Source organism: Trachurus trachurus (assembly GCF_905171665.1).
Source record: "Trachurus trachurus genome assembly, chromosome: 23".
NCBI classification, from domain to species: domain Eukaryota; kingdom Metazoa; phylum Chordata; class Actinopteri; order Carangiformes; family Carangidae; genus Trachurus; species Trachurus trachurus.
Genome location: NC_139912.1, coordinates 2187342 through 2203595, shown reverse-complemented (window position 1 = coordinate 2203595; position 16254 = coordinate 2187342). Strand labels below are relative to the sequence as shown.

At 40.1% G+C, this 16254-nt stretch overlaps 4 protein-coding genes across 4 annotated transcripts; 2 read left to right on the top strand and 2 right to left on the bottom strand.

The window, feature by feature from the left end:
* The first annotated feature begins 692 nt into the window (after positions 1-692).
* Positions 693-1190, top strand: LOC311006967 (histone H2A-like). The gene has a single exon (XM_084000041.1). It carries the CDS (start codon positions 716-718, stop codon positions 1097-1099), a length of 384 nt encoding a protein of 127 aa, XP_083856167.1. The 5' UTR covers positions 693-715; the 3' UTR covers positions 1100-1190.
* A 2547-nt stretch (positions 1191-3737) lies between these two features.
* On the top strand, positions 3738-4063 carry LOC311006984 (histone H4; the record flags this gene model as incomplete). The annotated part of the gene is made up of 1 exon (XM_084000058.1): positions 3738-4063. Exon 1 carries the CDS (start codon positions 3752-3754, stop codon positions 4061-4063), a length of 312 nt encoding a protein of 103 aa, XP_083856184.1. The 5' UTR covers positions 3738-3751.
* A 1972-nt stretch (positions 4064-6035) lies between these two features.
* Positions 6036-6446, bottom strand: LOC311006625 (histone H3.2; the record flags this gene model as incomplete). The annotated part of the gene is made up of 1 exon (XM_083999482.1): positions 6036-6446. One exon carries the CDS (start codon positions 6444-6446, stop codon positions 6036-6038), a length of 411 nt encoding a protein of 136 aa, XP_083855608.1.
* Positions 6447-13436: 6990 nt separating this feature from the next.
* LOC311006803 (cold-inducible RNA-binding protein B-like) lies at positions 13437-14783 on the bottom strand. Its single transcript, XM_083999776.1, has one exon. The coding sequence runs from the start codon at positions 14724-14726 to the stop codon at positions 14211-14213; it is 516 nt and encodes a 171-aa protein (XP_083855902.1). The 5' UTR covers positions 14727-14783; the 3' UTR covers positions 13437-14210.
* Positions 14784-16254: the final 1471 nt, after the last annotated feature.

The following is a 16254-nucleotide window of genomic DNA, read 5'->3' as shown; positions in this document are numbered from 1 at the left end:
AATACGAGAAAAACACCTGGAAGAATATCTGTCAACAGTGACACATAGATATGATTTAATTATCTTTTTCCTCTCTGGTGTTGTTCATGAGTCTCCTCTGAACTTTCCTCTTCTCTCTGATTCATGTAACTTTTGCTTTTTGTTTCTTGATTTGTGTCTCTCTTCTTCTTCTGTTTTTATTATTATTTTATCTACAGTATAAAACATGGACCAGACAATAAATAATCACATAAAGGACAAATACCTAAAACACACTTTGTTTAAAGATGAAATAGTATATCATAGCAATTAATTAATGTCCCAGCAATTTATAAAAGTCATTTAAGAATTTAGATTAAAAAAAAAACAGATTAAAAAATATAATAGAACCACCTTTTTGTTTGTAAAAGCTCAGATTATGGAGTGTTTATTAAAGAGTATTTTGATCATACAGACAAGGTGACCTTTATTTATCTACAGATTTTAAAATTAGTGTTAAATTAGATAATAGTTTGAGGCTTTTATTTTGTAAATCCGGAGCGGAAGACGCGAGCTCTCTACAGCAGCTTGACGTCGGCAGCTCTGATTGGTCGGTTCCTCTCGGGTTCAGCGTGGCCAATCAGCGTCGAGCTCAGCGCCGCTGCTGCATATATAAAGACGGAGTCGCCAGCGGGAAACCACTTCTCTTCTCTTCAACTTTTCGTAGATAAAAACAAACAGAACTCATAAATTGAACATGTCTGGACGTGGTAAGACCGGAGGAAAGGCCCGGGCCAAGGCCAAGACCCGCTCCTCCAGGGCCGGCCTGCAGTTCCCCGTCGGCCGTGTCCACAGGCTGCTCCGCAAGGGAAACTACGCCCAGCGCGTCGGGGCCGGAGCTCCCGTCTACCTGGCCGCCGTGCTCGAGTACCTGACCGCTGAGATCCTCGAGCTGGCCGGAAACGCTGCCAGGGACAACAAGAAGACCAGGATCATCCCCCGTCACCTGCAGCTCGCCGTCCGCAACGACGAGGAGCTCAACAAGCTGCTGGGAGGAGTCACCATCGCTCAGGGAGGCGTGCTGCCCAACATCCAGGCGGTGCTGCTGCCCAAGAAGACCGAGAAGCCCGCCAAGAAGTAAACAAGGAGTAAACAAGGAGTAAACAAGGAGACTTCACCTGACCAACAAACGGCTCTTTTAAGAGCCACACACAGATCAATACTGAGCTCAGTCCTTCAGCAATACACCTCACACTCATTCAACGATAACAACTAGATATGGTTCATAGGTTTACAATCTGACACTCAATCACTCTTCTCTATAAACACACTACATCACTTGTATGTAAAGTTTTGGCTTCATATTTGGATCAAACTGCAACACTGAAATAAAAGTACTCAACAATTATGTTAATAATGAACATGAATACAAGGTGTGTCAGTTTGAACAAGGCTGCACTTCCTCTCCTCACCACCAGTCACTCAGACTCCTGTTTAATCTTTACAGTAGTGAAGCCTTGAAGCTTTCTCTGTCCAACTGGTTCAAAAACAGGTTAAAAGTTTTCTCCACTTATTACTGACAGACTTGACATCATCATCACTGATCTCCATGAAGTTCAGCTGTTACAGCTTCGTGTTCTCACCTAAAAACATCCAACAACCACAGGCTGCACTTCCTCTCCTCACCACTAGTCACTCAGTCCCTAGTCCTGTTTTCCTGCTGGGTCAAAGTGACCTAATCTGTTCCCTTTCTCCATCCTTCCTTTCTCCCTTTCTTCTTTTCACAATCCCTTTTCTGTTCCTCTTCCCTTCCTTCCTTCCTTCCTTCCTTCCTTCCTTCCTTCCTTCCTTCCTTCCTTCCTTCCCTCCCTCCCTTTGTCCTTACTACTTCTTCCTTCCTCTTTTGATTCAGTTGATCTGTTCCCTTCCTCCATCTTTCTATCTTTCCTTCTTTCCTCCCTTCTTCCTCTCTTGAACAAATCTGTTCCCTCCCTCCATCTTTCTTTCCTTCATTTTTCCCTTCCTTGTTTCCACAATCCTATCCCCTCCTTTCCTTCCTTCCTCCCCTTCTTCCTTCCTTGAACGAATCTGTTCCCTTCCCCCATCTATCTTTCCTTCCCTTTTCCCTTCCTTCTTACCTCCCATCTTTCCCTTTGTCCTTCCTTCCTTCCTTCCTTATTTTCCTTCGTCCTTCCTTCCTTCCTTCCTTCCTTCCTTCCTTCCTTCCTTCCTTCCTTCCTTCCTTCCTTGACCCAGGAGGACAACAGGAGGGTTAAATGTTTACAACACAAATCTACATGTTTACAGTCTGATACAGAAATAGTTTTTCTCAAACACGCCTCTCACCCAACTATAATATCAGCATGACATGAATAATAAATCTACTATATGTGACATGAGTCAATCTGATACTGATCACTCTTCTATTTATTACATGTAAACAGACTTGTCATCACTTATCTACACACAGTTGCAGCTTCTTTTTCTCAAACATGAAACTAAAACACTCCACAACCACAGGCTGCACTTCCTCTCCTCACCACTAGTCAGTCAGTCTCCACAGACTCTTGTGGTTTACAGCACAAATCTACATGTTTACAGTCTGATACAGAAACAGTTTTCCTCTCTCTCTACATCATTTCCTCCATCATCACTTTACGGGAGCTTTTTAGATTTTATTCTCACTCACTTCCACCACAGTCAGGAGAAAAACCTCAGCAGTTGCTGCTCACACAAACAAGGAAACTGGCTCTGGTTTGTCTTCACTCTCAGTAACTAACATGGGAACAGAGAGCGAGAAAGAGGGAGAGAGAAAGATTAAACAACTGAAATAAAGAATAATAATAAATAAATGGGGGATAAATCACACCCATCACACAGAAGCACTGAAACAAATAAATAAGTAGTGGATGGATGTTGATAAACATAAATATTGAAGAATAATGACATACCATCTGTATTTTTGACTGAACAGACTCTAATGGTCTGTTTTATTGTCACTGTGTCAACTGTTCTTCAGTTCATTTATTCTGCTTTGTCTTCATTTGACCTATTTCACACCCACAAAACCAAATGAATGAAATAAACTATGACAACACTAGATCTAGAGAACTGGTGTCACAGACTTCAGATCTTCACTTTACTTTCTGTGATGTTGATTATTTGATGATTTAAAGGGACAACGAGGAGTTTATATTCGGTTATTAAAAAGTCTCACGTTAATGTGGATGAATCTACGTTACCACTTGTTAATGGTCCATTTTAGATAAATCTATCGTTCTGTCTCTATCGTTATTTTTGTTATTATTAGTGGTGGCGGAAATGCTGGTAGAGCCGACCAGTGTTTCCTTTCGTGGCGAGTCATGAGAATAACGCCGTTTATGGTGGGAACTACGACGGTATGTGATCGTCTTCCAACCTCTGACTTTAATTCTTGATGAATGAAAACATGAGTCTGTCTTGCACCGGTCAAAGAATTTCACGGTGCGGAGGCTCATAAATGTAGTGTGAAAACACTTCGCTTTTCCAAAACTCCTCGTTGTCCCTTTAACAGTTTTTGAGCTCATGTTCATATTTTGCCGCGATCAACGCTTGACTTTTATTTTGAAGGAGCTGTAACCGGAAACGCGCAGGTTGCCATGGCTCCAGCTTGAAGGGAGAACCGGTAAACATGGCGGCTCGAGGCGGAGCTGCGTGTCCTCGATCACGTCCGCACTCAGCCTTCAAATAGCCACGATCCCGTCCAGACTCTTAGCAGTTTTTCTTCGGATCAAACTCAAACTAAAGCGACATCATGAGCGGAAGAGGCAAAGGAGGCAAAGGACTGGGGAAAGGAGGCGCCAAGCGCCACCGTAAAGTCCTCCGCGACAACATCCAGGGCATCACCAAGCCCGCCATCCGCCGTCTGGCTCGCCGCGGCGGAGTCAAGCGCATCTCCGGACTCATCTACGAGGAGACCCGCGGGGTGCTCAAGGTCTTCCTGGAGAACGTCATCCGCGACGCCGTCACCTACACCGAGCACGCCAAGAGGAAGACGGTCACCGCCATGGACGTCGTCTACGCCCTCAAGAGACAGGGCCGCACTCTGTACGGCTTCGGGGGTTAAACACCACAACTAGACAACAACAACAACAACAACAACCACAACACAACGGCTCTTTTAAGAGCCACACAACCACTCTACTGACAAAACATCCTCTTATTATATCATCATTTATGAGATGATTTCATTATAGTTTGTCAATTTCTGATTCATAAAGGTCTAGCTGTATCAACATTTTGTAGTTACTACATGAACAAAATTCACTGCAATTTATTAGTGATTTGTTTCTCTGCTGTATAATAATATAAGTTATGACTATAGGTTTAAAATGAGCTTCATTAATAAAAACCTTTTGAATTTGTACATGTTATGGGTTTTTTTCAGTAAAGGCATCTCTGGGAGTCAATATATAAAACACTGCTGCATTACAACAAAGAAGGAAACTCCTGCTGCTACAACCATAGACTGTATTGACTTGGCCATGTTTAAACAGATATCAAATAAATATTAGGACAGTTAATGTGTAATAAATATCACGAATGAACGCTACTGTTAAAGGTTTCAGAGGTTAAATAACAACCACCACCACCACCACAATGGCTATTTTAAGAGCCACACAACCACTCTACTGACAAAACATCCTCTTATTGTATCATCATTTATAAATATTGAGATATAAACCCAGAATAATCTGTCTCTCTAACCATAATGGTGTGGTAAATATTTCACCAATTAAGAGACACATAACAGATTATTTTCTGCAATATTTATGTAGGTTACAGCTGTTGAGGTTAAACGTTTTGATAATAAAACCAACTTTCTACTAATGAAGTGTTGTGATTCATTTTCAGTGGGATGCATTTAAATATTTCTAATAAGCCTACTCACTAGGAGTAAATAAATAAGATGCACCATAGAAGGAAACACATCTACAAAAACAAAACATCCTCATTGTATTGTGGCATCTTTATGAATCCTAATACAGATTTATAATTTGTCACGTCTTCTGTGTTCAAATGTGGTAAATGTTTTTACTGAGTAACTGAATGAAAACAGGTGAATCAACATCTATAGATGGTTACATATTAATAAAATTCACTGTAAACTGTCTTACTTTCTGCTGTATGTTCATGTATGTTACAGCTGTGGATGTTTCAGATAAACTTTGTTAATAAAAGCCATTTAACTTTCTACATATGAAATGTTCTGATTAATTATTATAATATAACTTCATATATATTATAACTTCTCAGAAGTTCATGTAACTATGAACAATAATTTGACTTGTGATACAAGAGGACAGAAATAAGCAAAACATACAAACATTGTTTGGGACATCTGCACGTGTACATAAAAATTGTTTTTTGAAAGTAACTTTATCCATTGTTCAGATTTCTGTTCTGGAAATATATGCAAATTAGTGCATATTTCATTAGATATTGCCTCATTTACATATTTAAACATAAGATTTTGACAAAACTTGTAACAGAAAGAATATTTGTCTTAATGTGAGTGATACATTTAACGACTACTTTCAGTAACTACCTTCAGTTATGTGTATAAATATGAATGTGTAATGTAGATACATGGAGGACAAAGTACTTAAACTGAGATAGATTTCTAAATAGGTTATAATAATCATGTACATAAATGCAAATGTATACAGAGCTGAGTGGCTCACTGTTGTCATGTTGGACAGGTTGATAATTAAGTGTATTATGGGCCCAATGTTGGTGACTTGAAATATTGTTACTTATCAAGTTTGTAATGTATGAATATGAAGAGTATATTGTAGATGTATAGAGGACTTTGCTCTCTTATGTGAGGTGAGTGACTGTCGTTTTGGACAGATATTAAGTGTACTATGGGCTCATTATATCAAATGATTGACATTGAATCTTTATCAAGCTTGTAATGTGTAAATATTGTTATAAATATATGAATGAGAATGTATTTTAGGACTTTGATCTCTTGAGTGAGGTAGTGGCTCTTAAAAGAGCCGTTGTTGTAGCTGTGGTTGACTTGTGGTCAGAGTTTAAGCTCTCTCTCCACGGATGCGGCGGGCCAGCTGGATGTCTTTGGGCATGATGGTGACCCTCTTGGCGTGGATGGCGCACAGGTTGGTGTCCTCGAAGAGGCCGACCAGGTAAGCCTCGCTGGCCTCCTGCAGAGCCATGACGGCGGAGCTCTGGAAGCGCAGGTCGGTCTTGAAGTCCTGAGCGATCTCTCGGACGAGGCGCTGGAAGGGCAGCTTGCGGATGAGCAGCTCGGTGGACTTCTGGTAGCGGCGGATCTCCCGGAGAGCCACGGTGCCGGGCCTGTAGCGGTGAGGCTTCTTGACTCCGCCGGTGGCCGGGGCGCTCTTGCGGGCAGCCTTGGTGGCCAGCTGCTTCCTGGGGGCTTTGCCTCCGGTGGACTTACGGGCGGTCTGCTTGGTTCTTGCCATTGTTAGAGACTCGGTTCGTGTTTCACAAACTGAACGTGGTGAAGGACGACGAGACGCCGGGTTTTATACAGGACGGCAGCGCGCCCCCGACGCTGATTGGTTGGCCGAGAGCACGTGACGTAGCGGCTCGTTTATTGGACGTTGGAATTTGAAATTCAAATTTCCTGCCGCTCAGGACGGTTAGTGACGTTAGTGATTCACAATGATACAGCACAAACACAGGAGCTACACGGAAATAAAACACAAATCTGTTTTTTTTTTTACAACGATTTAAAAAAGATATAGATTTAAACTGCTCTTTATGTGTAGGACACCCTGAAGATGTTTTTCATTTATTTTGGTCTTGCCCTTTCTCAACTAAATTATGGGAAGATATTTGTAACCTGATTTGTTTTTCGATTGAACCTCTTTTTTCCCTGTGCTTTGAACATGTATTGTTTGGCTTCACTGACAATCCATCTTCTAAAGAAAAACAATACTATATCATCAATCTTATTATACAATTAGCCAAATGGCACATTCATAAATGTCGTTACACTAATCAAAAACCACTTTTTCTTATTTTTGAAAATGAAGCCAAACAATACATTAAAGCAGAAATGAGTGATCCGGTCGTTTTCTAATGCTGCGTTCCAGGCAGGCTTTTGAAATCATAAATTACAGCTTCAAGTCACAACTTACGACTTTGTAGCGTTCCAGGCAACCCACTCGTGTTTTTCCGACCTGTTTTACCGGTGAAAGTCACTATAACGGCCACTCGTAACTTCCGACCGGTGAACTCGTACCAGATTGAACTGGTACCACTTCACGGTCGGAAAAATACGAGTTTCCTTGAACGCACCATAACAGTCCTCGTCCCTACGTCACCACATTCACGGCGTTCCTTGGCTGCACACACAGCCCTGCATGCCGTTCTCTCTCCTCATTGGATAAAAACTGTAGGATACGATAAATGTTTTCTCTTCGGCTCAGAGCAGAGCAGAGTGACTGACAGACCCGTGTTTCAGTCCAAACACTCTATGTAAGTGATTGCTGTCGGAAGATATAACTATTTAAGACTTATATTAACACAAATATATCACTCACTTCTGCTTTAAGTCTATTAAAAAATCCATCAACATGAAAGCTATAAAGACTTTGAATTTATGTACCCTTTATAATGTTTTTGTATGAAAGCTTGTCTCTGCATTGTCTGTATTGAAACCCCCTGGCGATGTTCTGTTGGTGTATTGAATTGTATTGCACCATGATGTCTTAATAAAGTTTCTAAAAAAAATAAAAAAATAAAACACAAATCAATAATTTTTATTAGAAAAAACAAGCTGACAAAGAGCAGAGTTATAGAAGAATAGAAGTTTAAAATTGAATGTGAACAATGAGCAGAGGTGTTTTTCATTCAGTGTCGAAAATTACTAAAGTTTTAAAGGGAAATATGTGTAAATTGTTAGTGTGGCTCCGTCTATTTCTCCTACTAGCGCTGCCTGAGCCTGAAGCTGCATGTGCTTCAAAATAAAACTCTACAGACTGGGTTCTTCATTTAAAGGGTTTACTGAAAAACTTTTTTTTTTTTTTTTACTTTCTGTTATAAAAAAAAAACTGTGAAGCTCCATAGCTTCACTAAATTAAAGCAGATATCAGCTTCACGGCCGTTTCGGCTAATGCTGCGTTCAAGGCAGGCTTTTGAAACCGTAAGTTACAGCTTCAAGTCACAACTACGACTTGGTAGCGTTCCAGGTAACCCGTAGCTCGTGTTTTTACCATCCTGTTGTCTGTGAAAGTTCCCTATAACGGCCACTCGTAACTTCCGACCCGTGAACTCGTACCAGATCGAACTGGTATGACTTCACAGGAAGGAAAAACACAAAGTACGAGTTTCTTTGAACGCACCATGAGTTAGCAGCCCCCGCCCTTGTCAGGCATCAATTGGTCCTCGTGCTACGTCACCACATTCACGCGCATCCCTTGGCTGCACACACAGCCCTTCATGCCGTTCTCTCTCCTCATTGGATAACACTTGTATCCCACAAGGAAAATTTTCTCCTCGGGTTACAGCAGAGCAGAGTGACGGAGAGACTCGTGTTTAGGCTGAAATACTTCATGTAAGTGATTGCTGACGGAAAATAGGACTATTTAGGACTTATATTAACAAAAACATTCCACTGATATCTGCTTTAATCAATATATATATATCACATTATAAGTCTTAACCAATAAGACAACTGCATCGTTATTAGTATTAAATAAGCACTCTGCAATAAACTATGGAGCTAAATTATTTACCATTTTATGTGCAAATGGCTCTAACACACATAAATCAGCAGTAAAGGCACAGTCAATAATTAAAAAACACCTGATATATGTCTTGTGTGACACTAATGTGTGTCTTATTTAAAGCAGAAGTAAGTGATATATTTGTGTTAATATAAGTCTTAAATAGTTATATCTTCCGACAGCAATCACTTACATAGAGTGTTTGGTCTGAAACACGGGTCTCTCAGTCCCTCTGCTCTGCTCTGAGCCGAAGAGAAAACATTTATCGTATCCTACAGTTTTTATCCAATGAGGAGAGAGAACGGCATGCAGGGCTGTGTGTGCAGCCAAGGGACGCCGTGAATGTGGCGACGTAGGGACGAGGACTGTTATGGTGCGTTCAAGGAAACTCGTATTTTTCCGACCGTGAAGTCGTACCAGTTCGATCTGGTACGAGTTCACCGGTCGGAAGTTACGAGTGGCCGTTATAGTGACTTTCACCGGTAAAACAGGTCGGAAAAACACGAGTGGGTTGCCTGGAACGCTACAAAGTCGTAAGTTGTGACTTGAAGCTGTAATTTACGATTTCAAAAGCCTGCCTGGAACGCAGCATTAGCGAAAACGACCGGACCACTCACTTCTGCTTTAATCTAATTTAAAAACCTCCATGTCCAGAACTGACTGATGTGATGACACTGGAAGCAGCAACAGACATAGTCGCTTGATTTTTTTAAAATTTAATTAAATTAAATTTTTTAAAGTATTTTTTATTTTTTTATTTACATCTGGCAGTAAATAATTTGCATTGCATTGGAAGGTGGTGTAAAACTAATGTGCAGTGTACAGCAACTTTTTAAAATAAGCTTTTAAACTTGTTGAAATTTGTTATTTACCTTCAAGAGAGTACATAAATTGACTGTTTGTTACAAATATCTGAAAAACAGAGCATTGAAATCGCATATTTGCCTTCAGAACCGATAATAAATATGCAATGATGCAATTAAAAAGGCTACTTTTATTTCTGTCAAATTGGTTTTGGATTTTTTTTTTTTTTAAATGGTGAGGGGGTGGGGTGGGGTCCTCAGGGTTGCTAAAAAGATATGCAGGGGGTCCAGTGCCCGGAAAAGGTTGAGAACCACAACAGGGTTTATACAGGAATCTTGAAGTTCATTCTAATACCTTTTTAAGACTTTTTCAAGACCTTCTCAATATTTTTCAACACCTCACCGCCGCTTCAAGCTGTAACCATTTACATCAGTGACACTTTCAACTTTTAGTTTGTGATAAAGACTATAGATGCAACATAATTCAAAATAGGCTGGGATAAGGCAAAGTTTATAAAAAAAAACCCAAAAAACATTGCTCCACTCTCAAAAAACAAAAACAACAATCTTCTTTTCTTACTTCTTTTCTTCATACCTTCAATATTTAAGACTTTATAAAGTCGTGAAAATACTTTTTAATACTTTTTAAGGGTCTTAATTTTCCCCAAATTGATTTATCACCTTTTAATACTTTTCAAGACCCCACGGATACCCTGCACAATTAAATGTGACCACCAGAAAACCAAGTCGTGTAAACCTTGACTGGATGTATGCATCCAAACTGCCCTCAGGTAGTTGCTAAATCATTAGCATCACAGTCAATACTTTATTCATGCACCCGTGTTATTCACACATTATTCAAAGACATCATCAGGTTGGTGTGTTATTCAAATTAATAGCAGATTCTCACATTTTCACATCTAAAACCTCCCATTACAGCTTAATATGAACATCTGATCCAACATAAGTTTTGCTGTGCATATCATTTCCATTTTAAAATGACAATACTGAGCTAGCTAATGTAAGGTTTATGGCCACATAACATTAAAAATAACGTTGCCACACAAATGGGAACAAATGCTCAAATCATATAAGGGTCATTCCAGAATTGGAGGACATTTCATGTCCCACCCATTCATTTTCAATAAATCATGCATGAAATTCCAAAACTTGCATTTGTGGTGAAAATTATAATTACTCTGAGACAAAATATAAATATAGTTATACAAAAACTGGTTCCAAAATATTATTTAAAATACAAAATAACTCTAAGCACCCCCTAAAATGGCCTTTTTCTCTTGTCCCACCCTCTTAATGGCCAACATGCATGTCAAATAAAGCGGTTAAAATAAGTTTAAAATTTTAATTTTTTTTGTATGATTTTGTTGATTTATGTCTTTTGTAAGTGTAAAAACACTTAGTTTAATCATAAACATATTTTAAATAAAAGTAATTTTGCACTAAAGTTGTGTCCCACAACATCCACGCAACCCTGTTACCAAAACCTTTTTAGCAGAGAAGAAGAAGAAAAAGAAGTATGAGACACATGACACAAAATAATTTGTATTATCAAACTGTTAGATAATAGCATGGGTAGACACAAGGTAAGTCCTCTCTTCTATTTTTCATATTTTGTCTGCCCTGATTGAGTGCGTCACTCTAACCAATGCAACCCTGTTACTCATATTACCAGGCAAAAATATTTTCAAAGTTTTCTTTGTTCCTTTAAATAATAAGTTTGTTCTCAACCTTACAGTAACATTACATTCCATAGCTAGCAATAGCATCTTTCTTCTGCTAAACAGCTGACATAAGCATTGATTTGCAACCCTGTTACTTGCAACCCTGTTACTTCAGAGTAACAGGGTTGAGATTTATGTCATAATCTACTATCAAAAGTAATGCATCTATTCAACCCTGTTACTTTGTTCAACCCTGTTACTCTAATTTCAACCCTGTTACTGTGTAATTTATCTTAAAATGATCTTAAATGACTGTATCAGCTCATGAGGGTTTATCCTATTGTCATTTTGGTTGTGTGTATGATTATATTCATTATGTATTTTGGCAAATATTTATAGATAAATACTTATATAATACCTTTACAGGTTCCTGAGTATTGGTAACAGGGTTGCACCAAGCAGCACACACAATATATAAAATATCTAATAAAAAGTGTCACTTTGAGTCCTGAGCTAGCCAAACATAATTATTTGATGATTAATTACCTGTATTTCTTAAATATATAGCAGAAAATGATCAAATAAATAGTAAAATTTTGAGGTGTTTCAGTCCTTAAATGTCCTCCAATTCTGGAATGACCCATAATAGATATACAGGTAAAAGCCAGTGAATTAGAATATTTTGAAAAACTTGATTTATTTCAGTAATTGCAGTCAAAAGGTGTAACTTGTACATTATATTTATTCATTGCACACAGACTGATGCATTCAAATGTTTATTTCATTTAATTTTGATGATTTGAAGTGGCAACAAATGAAAATCCAAAATTCCGTGTGTCACAAAATTAGAATATTACTTAAGGCTAATACAAAAAAGGGATTTTTAGAAATGTTGGCCAACTGAAAAGTATGAAAATGAAAAATATGAGCATGTACAATACTCAATACTTGGTTGGAGCTCCTTTTGCCTCAATTACTGCGTTAATGCGGCGTGGCATGGAGTCGATGAGTTTCTGGCACTGCTCAGGTGTTATGAGAGCCCAGGTTGCTCTGATAGTGGCCTTCAACTCTTCTGCGTTTTTGGGTCTGGCATTCTGCATCTTTCTTTTCACAATACCCCACAGATTTTCTATGGGGCTAAGGTCAGGGGAGTTGGCTGGCCAATTTAGAACAGAAATACCATGGTCCGTAAACCAGGCACGGGTAGATTTTGCGCTGTGTGCAGGCGCCAAGTCCTGTTGGAACTTGAAATCTCCATCTCCATAGAGCAGGTCAGCAGCAGGAAGCATGAAGTGCTCTAAAACTTGCTGGTATACGGCTGCGTTGACCCTGGATCTCAGGAAACAGAGTGGACCGACACCAGCAGATGACATGGCACCCCAAACCATCACTGATGGTGGAAACTTTACACTTTACTTTACACTTTCCTGAGATCCAGGGTCAACGCAGCCGTATACCAGCAAGTTGGCTCTCATAACACCTGAGCAGTGCCAGAAACTCATCGACTCCATGCCACGCCGCATTAACGCAGTAATTGAGGCAAAAGGAGCTTCAACCAAGTATTGAGTATTGTACATGCTCATATTTTTCATTTTCATACTTTTCAGTTGGCCAACATTTCTAAAAATCCCTTTTTTGTATTAGCCTTAAGTAATATTCTAATTTTGTGACACACGGAATTTTGGATTTTCATTTGTTGCCACTTCAAATCATCAAAATTAAATGAAATAAACATTTGAATGCATCAGTCTGTGTGCAATGAATAAATATAATGTACAAGTTACACCTTTTGAATGCAATTACTGAAATAAATCAAGTTTTTCAAAATATTCAAATTCACTGGCTTTTACCGTATAACCTGTCTTGGTTTTTCCAGGTAACTTCATACTGAGACTCCTCCCTATGTTGAAATGATAAGCACATTGGAGTTTGGGGAAACATAATTTTGATACTCTGTGTAATTCACAATTACATAGTGTGATTGACAACAAAGTTCACTATACTCCTGCAGATTAAACTGTGTCTCTATCAGTTGGACTCAGTGTTGCAGCAGCTGAAAATCATCCACTGTGAAAGAAGATAGTAATAGCAAGGCAAACCTGTTTGTGTAACACAGTTCATACACCAGACAATTCAAAGTCATGTACAGAGGCATATAAATCATTTAAGAAGATAAAGAAGTTGTGTTGTTAAAAGCTGCTCAGTAGTTTATGGACTAAAAACGGAAACAGAAGTTGTTTTTTTCTTGTAGACTTTTTTTAATAGGATCCATGAAGCCAAACTGACAAAGAAAAAAAAGTTGATCATACAAAGAACATAAAGTACAAAACTGTTCCCGGTTGAGATATTACTTTGGGGAAACAAAGATCACTTAAACAAGATTAGTCCATTTTACAGCACATTTAAAATGCAGATGTTGAGCAGAGCACAGAAGATACCTTGGACAGACTGTAGCATGCTGCAATTTGCAACTTCATGAACAGCCGGCCACTTCGGATGTGTAGTTAACCAGTCTGAAAGAAGAAAACCAAACAAGCCCCCATCGGATATTTCAATTCAAAAAAAAAAATCAAAAACTAAGGAATTAAATGAGGAAACACTTTAACATGCTGGACGAAAAGTCTACAGCGATGGTGATGGCTGTTCAACGAAAAGCCACGTGGTCCATTGAGTCATTGAGCCCCCAGATAGGGACTAGTGGATTTAGTCAGATTATAGATGTAGAGTATTGTAATTAAAGATCTTTCGGAGCAGTAAAGATGCCCATTTGAGCAATGCAAAAGAGTCCTGAACTGTAATTTGTAACATGGTATATTAAGGAATGACCCGGCCTAACTCGTGGCTAGGCTACGATGCTAAGCTAAGATGCTTGAGCTAACTTGGGCCTACTGCAACAGAACTAGGCCTACAAAACTACGGTGAGCGATAACACGTGGACATTTTTCTTGAGGAGCGCCATCTTTGAAATATAGCCAACCAAAGTGATGATCTTGATTCAGGGGAGATGTTTACTCGTCGTATCCACCCTGTCCCCTGTTTTCTCTGTAGCCACCGCCGCCGCCACCGCCGCTCCTGTAGCCGCCGCCGCCGCCATAGCCGCCGCCACCGCCGCCATAGCTCCTCTCTCCACCACCGTAGCTCCGGTCGCCGTAGCTCCGGTCTCCGTAGCCCCGGTCTCCGTTGTATCCGCCGCCCCGACCACCACTGAATCTGCCGCCGCGTGGACCTGATCCGAAGCCTCCTCTGGAGCGCCCGCCGCCGCCGCTGCCGCCGCCGCGTCCGGCTTCATCCACACGGATAGACCTGCCGTCGAGGGTCTTGCCGTTCATGGCGTCCATGGCATCCTTCGCGTCTTCTGCGTTGTCGTATTTCACAAAGCCGAAGCCGCGAGATCTCCCCGTCTCTCTGTCTCGGATCACATCCACCTTCTCGATGGTTCCGTATTCGCCGAAGGCCGCGGCCAGTGAGTCTTCGTTGGTGTCGAAGCTCAGGCCTCCCACGAACAATTTACCCTCGTCCGACATCTTGTTGTCACTCGTAGGTCTGAGAGAGAGCTAGCTCGTCGAGTCCATCGTAAACAGAAGTAAACTCTCGCCCTCTTCCGGGTTCAGCTGGTCCGTGGTGACGCATCAGAAATCAGCCAATCACAGAGCAGCAACAGCGCAGCCTGATTTACATACAGCATGTGACTGTTGCTGATTGGGACTGTGACCTCTATACACTCAGGAAAGGCGGGTCCACATTGGGAGGGAATTGTTACTGTGTGTTTCCATAATCATTTCTAAATGTCTAAACTTTAACCTTACCCTGTGTCCGTAGTGTTTTTCCTTTTGGGGCATTTGATTTTGCTTATCAAACTGGTTCCACTGTAGTAGGCCCAGATCAGAGCGATAGATATAACAGATTAACAGTGTTGGCGTATTCAGGGCCGGCTCTAGGCATAGGCGATATAGGCGGTCGCCTAGACTAGAGCGCCAACTGCTGGAGGGGCGCCGCCAGTCAAGGAAAAAAAATATATATATATATAATAATGATTAATGAATAATCAGCCTGCTCACAGCAGGGCCAGTGGGCCACAGCTCCAGATCAGCTCCAGCTGTGTATTCAGACCTGCTGAGCTCTCAAACTAGTTTTTTTTTATTTATTTTTTTTACCTCTCAAACAGTACCACAGTGGCAACACATAGGCTATAGGATACATTAGGCTAAATATTGTACATTTTGTGTGTTTTTTGTCTACTTAGTTGATATTTGGAGAAAATTTCTCATTTAGGGCTACACACATTTCATGAAGTTTGAAATGTAACGTGAAGTCAATAGTTAGCTTCTGTTATCCCACATTTGAGACATTTGGTGAGAATGACAGTTAGGCCTAACATTATGCTCAAAAAGCAATTTCACAATTTTTTTTCCACACTTATCGCCTTATATCATACAGTATATTCCACTGCTTTTGTGAAGCCCAGACTTTCGTATACCCATTTCAAGCACCACAACAGTTTGTTTGATTGATTGTGAAGAGACTAATTTTTTCATGTCTTCACCCAGGATTTACTCAATGCAATTTTACTGATTGTTGTGCAAGTTGTGTATCTCAGGGTCAGAGGGGACATAGAGATACACTGTTATGTTATCGTTATGATCATTATGATCATTGTTGGGGGGGCGCCTGAGAGTAATCTCGCCTAGGGCACCAAAATGGCTAGAGCCGGGCCTGATTGTATTGTACAATATACCAGATTTATTCCCCAAATTAAATACATAGAATGTTTAGTTTCATTTTTTGAAACACATAGAGGTAATATCCATTTGAGAGAAGAGCTGAGAACTGAATGAACAGACCTATGAATGTGAACAGATCTTTATTTAACCATCACAATTACTCCGAAGCTGTCTAATTAAGGTAAACATGTAACAGAGTTAAGCTAAAAATCCTGCATAGTTCCTCTGTAATCTAACTGGTTCCTCTGTAGTCGGCCCATATGAACATCGTTGGCAGGAAGTGAACTGTATTGTATCATAAAACATTTATTCCCTTATACTTTATGCATTG

Bases quoted from the DNA above. Each gene is read 5' to 3' on its own strand.
- LOC311006967 (XM_084000041.1), top strand. From the start codon at position 716: ATGTCTGGACGTGGTAAGACCGGAGGAAAGGCCCGGGCCAAGGCCAAG.
- LOC311006803 (XM_083999776.1), bottom strand. From the start codon at position 14,726: ATGTCGGACGAGGGTAAATTGTTCGTGGGAGGCCTGAGCTTCGACACC.